Here is a 14,819-nt window from a genome sequence, read left to right as displayed (position 1 = left end):
CTACAGACTATAGATTAGACACATTGTTCGCTTCTTTTATCGCTTAGTTGGCAAATTTTTAATTTGTAGAGGCGACAACTGATCTGCTTTAAAATTTTTGCCCTTCGTTATTTGCACTGCATTTAATGAAGAAAAGATGTACCCTCATCTTACTACATGGTCCAAAACAAGAAACCTAAAATCAATAATATAGAGCCCAAAAAACAATTTCCGGCCAAATTTTGATCATTTTTCCTCGCGAATCGTAAGACCATTTTGACTATTTTTTCTGGGTTCCCAAAGGAAATTTTGTAGCTAGTTTTGTCCCCCCCCCCTCTTCTCGTCATGAAGGGAGCTATTATTTAATCAATTTTTTGCTTAGAATCCATTTCTTTTACTTACTTGTTTTCGTTTTTACTTCTGTTGCAATTGCAGTAGCTTCAGCAATGAAATCCACCACTTTTTCAAAATCTGATTCCATAAAGCCTCTTGAAGTCAACGCAGCAGCTCCTGTGAAAAGTAGTACTTCACTGTTCGTTCAAAGGCAAATTATCACAAATAATAACTAACTGGTACGTTCATCTGAAAATGGCTGATAAAAGTAAATTTAAAGCTTATATGATCCCAGTGAGTATTATACAAACTAATTGAGGTACTTATGTACAAATACAAGCAAATTCTCATCAATGGCCATGAATTATTAGTCATTATCTTCATTCGAAAATGAATGATAACAATACATGTAACCCATTACGTGGTCGTGGAGTGTTTCAAGGGGGAATAAGGGTATTGTATTTCCATTCGATATTTATTGGTTAATAAAACTCTGAGCTCTGATTTTCAATTTCCCTGTTGTATTTTTTATGCATTAAAACTAACACAAACTTGTGTATATTAACAACAGCAGTGTTTACAATGCAATAGCAGCCTTATAAACTATCAAAACTTCGTTGCAAGTGAAGAAATTTGCTTTCATTATTTCCTTTTACCCTTTCATGTTCCGTATTTCCGCCTGGTTCCGTTGTTTGATAGAAGTAGCTCTAAATTTCAAAAGACAACTCCTTTAAACTCTTAACTTTTCAATTCTACATAAAAATGCCATATTTTGCAAAACAGAATAAAAGAAATATTTACAGATAAGAGTTATTAGCTTTACAAAGCACTACCTAGCTCATATTGAACGACCTAGGCAAATATAATTCGTTATTCAAATACTCGCAAATGTTGGCCATATTATTATGTAAATATTTTTTGCGTGTTCCATTTTTCATAAAGAATACTAATTATTTATATTTATTAGGGGGCTCTTGTTTTAGAGCATCCCAGGGGTGTGGCTTCATTTCGGATAATATTGTCTCATTCCCTTGGACTTTATCTTTATGATTAAAAATATTTATTAACCAAAGTAACATTTATCGAGAAAAATCCGTCTATATGACTGGTTTTTAAATATTTATCGCTGGCTCATGTTGGGCCCCTGTTTTACTGTATTTCAAAGTTCAGAAAAACAAGAGCTAAGAGCTCATATGGTACTTGTGACGAGGTCGGATGAGCCAAGAGCTCATATGGCATGAGCTCTAGCAAAATTCTAAGAATCAATAGATTGATTTAAAAGGAAAATCAGAGGCTTAATACCGGTCAGGAATTAAAATCAGAGCACTTAGACACGAGGTCCTTCTAAATATCAAAATTCATCAGGAACCGATCACCAATTCGTGCGTTAAAAATACCTCATTTTTTTAAATTTTTTTTCTCCCCTTCAGCCCCCCAGATCAGCCCCCAGATCAAGACAATTTTTCAAGTCCCTGACACGCCTACCAATTTTTATCGTTTTAGCACGTCCAGAAGCACCGAACTCGACAAAGCACTGGACTCCCCCCCTTAACTCCTCCAAAGAGAGCGGATCCAGTCCGGTTACATCAACCACGTATCTACGAAGTTTGCTTTTCAATTTTTCCTCTCCCTCAAGCCCCCCAGATGGTCGAATCCGGGGAAAAGACTGTTATCAAGTCAATTTGTGCAGGTCCCTGACACGCCTACCAATTTTCATCGTCCTAGCACGTCCAGAAGCACCGAACTCGCCAAAGCACCGGACCCCCCTAAACTCCCCCAAAGAGAGCGGATCCGATCCAATTATGTCAATAGCGTATCTAGAACTTTTGCTTATTCTTCCCATCAAGTTTCATCCCGATCTCTCCACTCTAAGCGTTTGTCAAGATTTCCGGTTTCCGAGATTTCTGTTTCCCCCTCCATCCCCCTATGTCCCCGGATCTGAATCGACTGGAAAATGGAGCATCTAAGACATAAGATCTTTCTATATGTCAAGTTTCATTTAGTTCCGATCACTCATTCTTAAAATAAAGAGACCTCAATTTTCACGTTTTCCAAGATTTCCAGTTTCCCCCTCCAACTCATGTCTATGGATCAGGTCGAGATTTTAAATAAGAGCTCTGGAGCACAAGACCGTTCAAGATATCAAATTTCATTATGATCTGAACACCCGTTCGTAAGTTAAAAATACCTAATTTTTCTATTTTTTCCGAATTAACTCGCCCACAACTTCCCCAAAGAGAGCCAATCCGGTCTGGTTATTTCAATCACTTATCTAGGACTTGTGCTTATTGTTCCCACCAAGTATCATCACGATCTCTCCACTCTAAGTGTTTTCCAAGATTTTCGGTTTCTTTCTCGAACTCCGCCGAATGTCGCCGGATCCAGTCAGCATTTAAAATAAGAGCTCTGAGACACGAGGTCCTTCCAAAAATCAAATTTCATTAGGATCCAACCAACAGTTCGTAAGTTAAAAACGCCTTTTTTTCGAATTTTTCCAAATTACCGAATTAGGTCCCCTCCACTCCCCAAAGAGAGTGGATCTGGTCCGGTTATGTCAATCACGTATCTAGGACTTGTGTTTATTCTTCCCACCAAGTTTCATCCCGATCTCTCCACTCTAAGCGTTTTTCAAGATTTCCAGTCCCCCCCTCTGATTCCTCCAATGACACTGGATTGGGTGGGAATTTAAAATGAGAGGTCCGAATTACGAGACCCTTCGAAATATCAAATTTCATTAAGATTCAATCACTCGTTCGGAAATAAAAAATACCTTATTTTTTATAATTTTTCTGAATTAGCCCCCCCCCCCAAGCTCACCCAAAGAGAGCGGATCCGTTCCGATTATGTCAATCACGCATATAGGATTTGTGCTTATTTTTTCCACCAAGTTTCATCCTGATCCCTCCACTCTAAGCGTTTTTTTAAGATTTCAGGTTTCGCCTCAAACAGTCGGGATTTAAAATAAGATCTCTGAGACACGACCCGATCACCCGTTCGTAAGTTAAAAATACCTCATTTTTTCTAATTTTTCCGAATTAACCACCCCCAAGATTATAGAATCGGGAAAAGGACTATTTCTAATTTAATCTGGTCTAATCCCTGAAACGCCTGCCGGATTTCATCGTCCTAGCTTATCTGGAAGTGCCAAAACTAGCAAAACCGGGACGGACAGACAGACAGACCGACAGAAATTGCGATCGCTACATGTCACTTGATAAATACCAAGTGCCATAAAAAATCAATGAAAATACCAAAAAGAGCTAAGAGCTCATATGGCACTTGTGACGAGGCAAGAAGAGCTAAGAGCCAAGAGCTCATATGGTATGAGCTCTAACAAAATTCTAAGAATTAATAGATTGATTTAAAAGGAAAATCAGAGGCTAAATGCCGGTCGGGATTTAAAATAAGAGCTCTGAGTCACGATGTCCTTCTAAATATCAAATTCGTTAAGATCCGACCACCCACTCGTAAGTTATAAATACCTCATTTTTTTCAAATTTTTCCTGTCTCTTTAGCCCCCCAGATGGTCGAATCTGGGAAAACGACTTTATCAAGTCAATTTGTACAGCTCCCTCACACACCTACCAATTTTCATCGTCCTAGCACGTCCAGAAGCACCAAACTCGCCAAATCACTGAACCCCTTCCCCCAACTCCCCCAAAGAGAGCCAATCCAGTACGGTTATGTCAATCACGTATCTAGGACATTTGCTTATTCTATCCACCAAGCTTCATCCCGGTTCCTCCACTTTAAGCGTTTTCAAAGATTTCCAATTTCCCCCTCCAACTCCCCCCAATGTCAACAGATCTGGTCGGTATTTGAAATAAGAGCTCTGTTCCTAGAATTCCTTCTAAATATCAAATTTCATTAAGATCCGATCACCCGTTCTTAAGTTACAAAATACCTGAATTTTTCTAATTTTTCCAAATTATCTGTATCTGGAACTTGTGCTTATTCTTCCCATCAAGTTTCATCCCGATTTCTCCACTCTAAGCGTTTTCCAAGATTTCTGTTTCCCTCCTCCAACCCCCTATGTCTCCAAATCCAATTCGAGTCGAAAATGGAGCACCTGAGACATAAGATCCTTCTATATATATATATATTAAGTCTCATTAAGATCTGATCACCTATTCGTAAGATAAAAATACCCCAATTTTCACGTTTTCCAAGAATTCGGGTTTCCCCCTCAAACTCCCCCCAATGTCACAGGATCTGGTCAGAATTTAAAATTAAAAATTTAAAGGACAAAATCCTTCTAAATATCAAATTTCATTAAGATCTGGTCACCCGTTCGTAAGTTAAAAATACCTCATTTTTCCGAATTATCCCCCCCCCAAACTCCACCAAAGAGAGCAGACCCGGTCCGGTTATGTCAGTCACGTATCTTAGACAGGTTTTTATTCTTCCCATCCAGTTTCATCCTGATCTCTCCACTTTAAGTATTTTCTAAGATTTCCGCCCCCCCCAACTGCCCCCCAATGACGCTGGATCCGGTTGAGATTTAAAATAAGAGATCTGAGTTACGAGGTTCTTCTAAATATGTTGTTTCATGAAAATCCGATCACTCTTTCGTAAGTTAAAAATAAGTCATTTTTTCTAATTTTTTAGAATTTACTCTCCCCCCCCCCAATAGAGCAGATCCGTTCTAATTATGTCAATCACGTACCTAAGACCTCTGCTTATTTTTCCTACCTTCATCCCGATCCCTCCAATCTAAGCGTCTTCAATGATTTTAGGTTTCCCCAAACTCCCACCAATGTCACCAGATCCGGTTGGGATTTAAAATAATAGCTTTGAGACACGATATCCTTCTAAATATCAAATTTCATTGAGATCCGATCATCCGCTCGTAAGCTAAAAATACCTCATTTTTTCTAATTTTTCAGAATTAACCCCCCCCCCAACAACCCCAAAGAGAGCGGATCCGTTCCGGTTATGTCAATCATGTATCTAAGACTTGTGCTTATTTTTCCACCAAGTTTCATCCCGATCCCTCTACTCTATGTGTTTTCCAAGATTTTAGGTTTCCCCCTCCAAATCTCCCCCCCAATGTCACCAGAACCGGTCGGGACTGAAAATAATAGCTCTGAGGCATAATATAATTCCAAACATCAAATTTCATTAAGATCTGATTAACCGTTCGTAAGTTAAAAATACTTCATTTTTTCTATTTTTTCCAAATTAACCGGCCCCCACTCCCCCTTCCAGATGGTCAAATCGGGAAAACGACTATTTCTAATTTAATCTGGTCCGGTCCCTGATACGCCTGCCCAATTTCATCGTCCTAGCTTACCAGGACGTGCCTAAAGTAGCAAAACCGGGACCGACAGACAGACAGACCGACAGAATTTGCGATTGCTTTAAGTCACTTGGTTAGTACCAAGTGCCATAAAAAACCAATTTATCGAAAAGAACTGTTGGGGTAAAGTATACTCAATTTTCTTGTAGCATATAAATAAGCAGTACTGGATAATTTAAATTCCAAAGTCTCCCCATCAGTCCTACCTAGGTAATGGTGCAATATCCTAAACTGGTCCTGAAACGCCATATAAGCACTTAAACAGATAGAATTATGGTTTTTACAAAATTTTATATTGTCAAGATTTCATTCGCATACCATTATTATAAAAAAAATCACTAAAAAATTGCAAAATATTTCTTTTTTTTCTTACATAAAGAGCATATCAATGATTGATGCTGCCTCTTTAATCACACATTTTAAAAATCTTATTAGTTATTCATATTTACCTAAAATTTATGTAGCTTTTTAGTTACTGATATTTAGATGTTTTTTGTTTGTGTTGAAACTGACTAATGTTTAGACCCTCTTCTTGTTAATACTATGCATAAAAAATTAATAAAAAATTGTATAATTTTAAAAGTTGTCTGATACACGGCATCAGTTTTAGATAAGAAAATCTGAATGGAAAGTATTAGGCTTCTTGATTATTATTAATGAAGAGTTGTTTATACATGGCGTACTTTTATCTGATGTTCGAGATCAAGATAAACAGAATTTTGATAAAAAAAAAACTTCAAACTCCAAATATTTCAGCATTTGAGAAAAGGAAATGTTACAAATAATAATAAAAAAAAACAAAACATTCCTTGTCGTGTGGATCAAATGAGGTAAGAATCAGTAGGACTAATTTCTTTTTTTTATAGTTCAGTTATAAATATCACTTTGACCAAAGGTATCGCGGCACCTTCTGTATTACCGCAACAGCAGGACGGTAGCAGGACGGTAGGAGGACGGAAGCAGCCTGTGTGCTGCATGCTCTACAGGTCCAGTAAAAAAAAAAAAATGAATATGAAAGATATTTACCTAACCTCAATCCTCCAGGGTTCATAGCACTCTTATCTCCAGGGCAGGTATTTTTATTGGCTGTTATAGACACTTTATTGCATACTGTTTCCACCCTAGCGCCATCTAATCCACGGGGTCTCAGATCCACAAGAACAAGGTGATTGTCCGTTCCACCTGAGACAAGATTAAAACCATTTTCTATTAAAGATTTTGACATGGCTTTCGCGTTTTTTAAAACCTGTTGTTGATATGCTTTGAATTCTTGAGTTGCAGCCTGTAAAGAAAAAAGACGAATCGCAAAGATGAAGATTAAACAATAGTAATCTGGCTGCAATGACTAATATTAAATAAAATATCAATTTGATTATACAAATCGGTGTGTTCCTTGTGTGAAATAAGTACAGAAATAAGTTCGTTCGTAAAAATTCAAATATTAACAACGTGTTCATTCTCAAAGACAACTACATCTTCAAGGGAAAATTAGACCCTTTTTAAGATATTTACACTCACCACTAACATAAAATACATAATTGGATTCCCGATTTTACCTTATTTTTAACATATATATGCTTGCGTAAGTTTTTACTTAACCGATTGAACAGAATCTGACTTCATTTCACTGTCCTCGGTGCTTTGAGAATACTTACACACATAAGAAACACAGTCAGAAGAAAACAATAAAAAATTGTTTCCAATGCCTCTCTGATATTACATTTATTTTCCTACGACAAAAATAAGCTGGCTCAAAGAGTACGGATTAATTATAAGATTGGTGACTGGCGCTAGTGTTTCTATTCATAAAATTAATTTAAACAAACCCTATCACAATATATGTGAAATATATATGTCAAGATTTCCTCCTAATTCATTAGTAATACGACAGACGTTATCTGATATTTTTGCAAGACTTAAATTTTTCAATTTGGCTTATTAAATAAGAAAGCTCTATCAGGCCAGTCCGCTCTCTATTAACTTATAAAGGGCTTAAGTTATTTGGGAGCCCCTATTTTTTCGTAACATGTGTTATACCCTTTTTCCTCACAAAATGGTTCAGAAATGAAGTTTTTGAGGTCAAATTATTTTTGCGCATCTTGGATGACTTCAAAAATTGTCTTTGGACCAAAAGACATCAAACGGAACCTGGAAAATTTGAGACAAAAAAAAAAAAAAAAAAAAAAAAAAAAAAAAAAAAAAAAAAAAAACAGTAGAAACTTGACTTGGACACAATTATTCAACATGTGATGACGCATTGCAAATGTCAACTTGAAATCCATTGGTAGTCGTAGACATGAGTTGACAATATATAAACTTGGACTCAAATGCTTGAACTCTCCAGCTCATCGTGTGCTATTGCTCGACCTACTACTCACAAAACAAATACTAGACTCCAACCAATACAACTTGTTTTTTTTATATATAATATTACTATTACTATAACGAAGATTATGAATATAATTTTAAAAAAGGGGAAGCACCTAGCAATTTTATGACAACACTAATTAAGCCACTGCATAAGAATGGTGATATGAGTGAGTGTGGCGATTATCGGGACATTAGCCTGGTCTCCGTAGGTAGCAAATTACATAGTTATGTGATACTTTTTAGACAGAGAAATGCTGTAAACAATGCTATAAGAGAAGAACAGTGGGGTTTAGAAAGGGTAGAGGATGTGTCGACCAAATTTTCACTTTTAGGTGAGCAAGCGAATGATTCTGTTGACAGAAGAGCTTTAGCAAAGGTCCTATCCGTGTATGGTATACCTGATAAATACATCAAAGCAATTAGTGCTATGTGCAAGAACACCATTGGCGCGATTAAGAAAATGAGGGTGATAGATTTGGGCGGAGGGGGGGGGGGTAGGTTTCCCTCCATTCACTTCTGACTCTTAAAAAGGGCACTAGAACTTCTGACTTCCAATCAAATGAGCCCCATCAATCTGAAATTTATAAGACCATCCGGTTAAGGTAGGAAATGAGGGTGGCTTTGTATTCAATCAGGAGTTAAGCAGGGTTATGCCCCATTTATATAGATTATTTTGATGGACTTCGGCCAAAGAAGCACAGAAAAGGTAATGGGAAAAGGGTAGTATCGATGATGTTTTTGATAAATTTTCAATAGTTAAAAATCTTTCCTTTTGACAAAAAAATAAATCTGCATATTTTTGAGCCAGCTGGTAATAGTGTAAGGTTAATATTCTATAAATAAAAAGCTTTAAATTACCAAAGTACATTTAAAATTCTGGAGTTTCCTCTTTCTTGCTTTACTTCACAAGTCAGCAGTAGTCAGTGCCACACGGCACAAGATTAGCACCAGACTTCAGAGACTCTCATTCTTCAGCACCAGATACTATAATTTATGGAGATTTGGCGAAACACCCTTCTTTATTAACTAATTTAATGTTATCATGAAATTTACAAGAAGTACTGAAATGCTCTTGATACTTCTGTCTTTCGAGATTTGGTAGATGTACTTTCCTTATTTAAAGATAATTAATTTAAAAACTTTCCAATAAACAAGTTTTTCAAGGAAAGGTAAAGAGATTAAACCGAAAATGAGCAGAAATAAAGTCAAATAATCTTCCATGCGTAAAACAACCACAAATCACCATCAATAAGCAAATGAAACCCAAAACGAACAGAAATTACAATAAACAACCAAGTCAAAATTAGCATGAGTAGAGCTAACAACCCCCATGCCTTTTCAAGACCAGAACATAATTTGCACTTTACTAAAAACAAAATAAATTTTAAATTAAACGGAAAAATCCACGGTTTCTTCTTTCAGTGTTTGTTACTTTGTGAGCTTTATGAAAATCTACGAGCTCATTAAAATTCTTTTTGATTTAGTCCAACATCCGTCTAAATATTCCTTGAAAGCTTCCCTTTAATACTCTTAGCTTTCGCAGTGGCAATAGCTATAGTAGCAGTATGCGTATAGCACCTTTATTTTCTTCAACATCCCCTTCAATACACGCTGAAAGTTTAAACTAAATACAATCAACCGTCCCTTAAGCATTTCTAATACGTCGTAATGACAGCCTGCGTGGTTACAGTGTATTTTGATTTAGCTCCAGAAAAGTTTCGATATTTCCTAAATTTTTCACCTTAATACCCTTAATCTTATTAGGAGCAGTAGTAGTACCAGCAGTAACAGTCCCTTTTGACAGCCTGCATACAGATGTCGTATTGTTATTCAGTTCACCCCCCCCCTCAAAATTCCCTGAAAATTTCACCTTCATACCCTTAGACATAGTTGTAATAGTAGCCACAGTAGTAGTAGTATTGGTATTAGTAATAGTACTAATAGTAACAACGGTAGTACTAGAAGCAGCAGCAGTATTAACGTATTGCCTTTTGGTCAGTTGAACATTCCTCTTATCTTATCAAGTCCTGGGAGTTTCAATCTAATGTCCTTTTAATAACCAGTATGTATATTCAAAGCATATTCATTTACTTCGTGAAATTTTCATCTAAATGCTCTTAGCCTTACAAGTAGTTGTAATAGAAATTATAGTAATACTAGTAGTAAATGTTGCAGTCATAGTACTGTTCGTAGTAGCGTGCACATATTGGCTTTTGGTCAGATGATCTTCCTCTTTAAACATTCTCTCAAAGATGCAACTTAATACCTAATCAATTCTTGTGATAAGCTTTTTTGACAATGTACATGCACATAGTGTTTTTGATTTAGTTAAAATTTCCCCTTAATATTGTAAATGGAGTAGTGTGGCAGTTGTAGTAGAAGTGGTAGCTTACAAAGATTGCTTTTTTGATCATCTCCGTTATCATTTCCTGAAAGTTTCAAATTAATATACTTCGTTGTTCCTGAGTTAAGCCCTTTTGACAATCCGTATACACATGACGTTTCTTTTATTTATTTAGTTCAACACTCTCTGAAAGCCTCACCTGAATGCCCTTCGTATGTTTGAAAAGTATAGTTCAAACACGCATACATTTCTCAATAACATATACTATATGTAAACAATGGAAAAATTACCTAAATTACAGCCACTTGCCCTGAGGACTGTGGGGAGGTTGAAATCCCCGTAGACACAATTACTGGACCTGTCAACAATGCTGAACAAAATGGTTCTCTTATAATTTTGATCAGATGTATTTTGAGGAATGATAGACTTGGGCGGGGGGGGGGGGGGGTCAGGTTGCCCTCCATTCACTTCTGGCTCTTAAAAAGGGCATTGGAACTTCTGACTTCCAATCAAATGAGCACCTTCAATCTGAAGTTTATAAGACCATCCGTTCCATAAAAACTTTATATGCCCCAAGTTAAAATTTACAAACCTTGCCCCTGGGCTCTGGGGGGTTGTGTTCAACCTGAAGGAATTGCCATATGTTTTTTGGATTATTTTGAACAAAATGGCTATCTCACAATTTTGATCGGATGCGTTTGGGGAAAAAGTGGGTGTCAAGGAAGGGGATGGGGGCTAGTTACCCCCATCACTTTTGACTTTAAAAAGAAAACCAGAACCTTATTTCCGATCAAATGAGCCTCCTCTTAAGTTTAAATGACCAATCCTTCTTTAAAAACCATAAATACTCCCGGGGTATAGGTTACAATCCTTGCCCCCACACTCTGTGGGGTGTTTTCAATCCCGAAGGCCTTGTTATGTCATCTTTGGACTATTTTTTGAACAAATGGCTACCTCGAAGTTTATATCGGATGCATTTGGGGAAAATACGACTTGAGGGGGGGGGGGGGGGTAGGTGTGTGCTAGTTGTCCACCGATCACTTTGACTCTTAAAAAGACACTAAAATTTCTGATTTCCAACTCAATCCCTCTGAAATTTATACGACTTTTTTTCCATAAAAACCTTATATGCTCACAGGGCATAACTTACAACCCTTGTGCTGAGGGCTGTGGGGGAGGGTTTTTCATCCTCAAAAATATAATTACTGAATCTTTTAACAACGGGGAACAAAACGGCTATCAGAAACTTTTGATTGGATGTGTTTTGGGAATGATGGGAATGGGGGAAAGGGTTTGCTGTTTGTCCTCCAATCACTTTCTACTATTAAAAAGGGCACTAGAATTCCCGATGTCCAAATGACTCCTTTCAAAGTTTCTCTGACGACTCCTTCTATACGAAATGCCCTGGCCTGAAAAAAAATACATTGCTCTCATTACCAGAGCCCATATCGCTCTTTACTTAGGCATCACAATTTATTGCACTACCTATGATAAAGCTTAATTTATTTTAAAAGGCTGTCACAAGCTCTGAGAGAGCAAAATTTTTTTCATGATGAAATTGAATTTCATTGAAACGTCTTAAGAAGACCTCAAGGGGATACAATCAAACTGTTTTTGTTCATAAATACTTCTGTTCATAAATACTCTCAAACTCCTTTGCTCATAATTAGTCTGAGTTCTCTTAAATCAGCAGGAAGAAAAAGGAGCCTATGTATGATCTTTAAGGTCTAGTAATATTTCTTGCAGATTGATCCTTCTTAACCCTGTATCCAAACTGGCCTTTACCACTCGGTTTAAAAACCTACTGCATGCCCTAGCAAATAAAAAATGTCTTAGCAAGCGTCTAGATGGCACAAGAATAAATAAAACTGCTAATCGCCAGGTACAAGGACAGGGCAAGTACTAAAGGTCCGAAATAGAATTTCCATTTCCAAACAGGGATACTATATCCAGAGAGAAAAGGAAAAAAGGTTCAAAAAAGGGCTTCTATATAACCATTATATAATTACATTACATAGTAATAACACTAGATATTTACATATTTTCATCAATGCAAATAAGTCTAACCTTTCAGAGGGAGGGGGTAAGAATAAGCCAACTCTTACTTGAGGTAACACTTATCTATCTTTCATGGAAAAAATGTGTCTGGGACAAATATGAGGCGTGGAAATTGCCTTGGTTGAGGTATATATAATTTCGACGGGAAGTACAGCCAAAGGATGATGGGGATAGCTGTCCTCCTCCGCTTCTGAATTTAATGAAAAAACCATTAAAGAAACGAAACAGCGAAGAGGCAAGAATTTTTCAGGCAATAAATTATTAACCACCAGTAATATTAAAAATTCATTCCAACTGTAAAAATAAATAAATCAGCTCAACAAAACCAGATAAGAAACGATTTTGGCTAGGGTATCATCAGATTGTCTCCTTTTGATGAAAGGGAAAAACTAAAAAAATTTTGTCAAAAGCAGTGGCTAGCGGCGTGAACGTTGATTTTGGTGTGTTTGTATTTACATCTTAGAATTAAGTCCTGAGTGTGAGAACAGACAAAAATTGGGGCTATGCGCTTAACCAGAGAACTGGGACCGAGGACAGGGGGATATGGGTAGTTTCACAATCAAAAACAAGGAAAACTTTTTTCTTCGTGGAAAGTTTAGTTTAGTTCTAATTTAATAAATTAGTTTGGCCAGTAAATAAATAAGCCAGTTTGGATACAGGGTTAAGAAGGATCAATCTGCAAGAAACATTACTAGACCTTAAAGATCATAGATAGGCTCCTTTTTCTTCCTGCTGATTTAAGAGAACTCAGACTAATTATGAGCAAAGGAGTTTGAGAGTATTTATGAACAGAAGTATTTATGAACAAAAACAGTTTGATTGTATCCCCTTGAGGTCTTCTTAAGACGTTTCAATGAAATTCAATTTCATCATGAAAAAAATTTTGCTCTCTCAGAGCTTGTGACAGCCTTTAAAATAAATTAAGCTTTATCATAGGTAGTGCAATAAATTGTGATGCCTAAGTAAAGAGCGATATGGGCTCTGGTAATGAGAGCAATGTATTTTTTTCAGGCCAGGGCATTTCGTATAGAAGGAGTCGTCAGAGAAACTTTGAAAGGAGTCATTTGGACATCGGGAATTCTAGTGCCCTTTTTAATAGTAGAAAGTGATTGGAGGACAAACAGCAAACCCTTTCCCCCATTCCCATCATTTCCCAAAACACATCCAATCAAAAGTTTCTGATAGCCGTTTTGTTCCCCGTTGTTAAAAGATTCAGTAATTATATTTTTGAGGATGAAAAACCCTCCCCCACAGCCCTCAGCACAAGGGTTGTAAGTTATGCCCTGTGAGCATATAAGGTTTTTATGGAAAAAAAGTCGTATAAATTTCAGAGGGATTGAGTTGGAAATCAGAAATTTTAGTGTCTTTTAAGAGTCAAAGTGATCGGTGGACAACTAGCACACACCTACCCCCCCCCCCCCCCCCTCAAGTCGTATTTTCCCCAAATGCATCCGATATAAACTTCGAGGTAGCCATTTGTTCAAAAAATAGTCCAAAGATGACATAACAAGGCCTTCGGGATTGAAAACACCCCACAGAGTGTGGGGGCAAGGATTGTAACCTATACCCCGGGAGTATTTATGGTTTTTAAAGAAGGATTGGTCATTTAAACTTAAGAGGAGGCTCATTTGATCGGAAATAAGGTTCTGGTTTTCTTTTTAAAGTCAAAAGTGATGGGGGTAACTAGCCCCCATCCCCTTCCTTGACACCCACTTTTTCCCCAAACGCATCCGATCAAAATTGTGAGATAGCCATTTTGTTCAAAATAATCCAAAAAACATATGGCAAAACATTGTAAATCCTCCAAGATAGAAGATACAATATTTTTACAAGCTGACGCTGATCTTTAGTTCGTCTATAATTAGCCAACTTGCCTGTTTTAAAGCCACTGCGACGCCGCCAATAGCATGATTGTGAGGTCCACCTTGCAGCGCTGGAAACACAGCTTGATTCACTTTCGTCTCAAGGTCATACATTATTTGTTTTCCGGACTTATCCACACTTCGGACACCCTTTCTGAAGAAAGCCATACCTGATCTACGGAAAGAAAGCCAAAAGTCTAATTGCAACAAGATAACAAACTGACAATTAACAAGGGATGCAAGGGAAGTCCTACAGTAAGACTTCTCAGCTGGTAAAGACTAGCTATTTTTTCAAGTGTGAAAGACCGCACAGAAATGAGACAATTGAAGTAATTGCTAAGCAGAAAAGCCGCAGTTGACTCAGCAGCAATACAGAATAATTGATAAAATTAACATATCAGGTTTAGGAGAGCAGTCAAGAAGTCTCCTAATGAGAGACTACGCAGAAATACATCTAGGGGGACCCAACAATTCTGTGAAGGGGGCAAAATTGAGAAAACACCAAAATGGGCAACTTATAACAAACTTATATGAAATTGTAGCGCAGTGAAATCCCAAAATTGCAGGGAGTGGT

The 14,819-nt window shown here is 37.1% G+C and overlaps 1 protein-coding gene across 2 annotated transcripts in view; it reads right to left on the bottom strand.

The window, feature by feature from the left end:
• Positions 1-14,819, bottom strand: part of LOC136030105 (serine hydroxymethyltransferase, mitochondrial-like) — an 81,992-nt gene that overhangs the window by 7,229 nt on the left and 59,944 nt on the right. For both annotated transcript variants that reach the window (XM_065708788.1, XM_065708778.1), the window contains exons 7-9: positions 14,258-14,420; positions 6,638-6,893; positions 382-489 (exon numbers count right to left, since the gene is read on the bottom strand). In XM_065708788.1, the coding sequence (XP_065564860.1) occupies positions 382-489; positions 6,638-6,893; positions 14,258-14,420 (527 nt within the window). The remainder of the gene's footprint in view (positions 1-381; positions 490-6,637; positions 6,894-14,257; positions 14,421-14,819) is intronic.

The sequence above is a fragment of the Artemia franciscana genome, chromosome 1 (genome assembly GCF_032884065.1).
Source record: "Artemia franciscana chromosome 1, ASM3288406v1, whole genome shotgun sequence".
Classification (NCBI taxonomy): domain Eukaryota; kingdom Metazoa; phylum Arthropoda; class Branchiopoda; order Anostraca; family Artemiidae; genus Artemia; species Artemia franciscana.
This window is presented reverse-complemented; position numbering and strand designations above follow the sequence as displayed.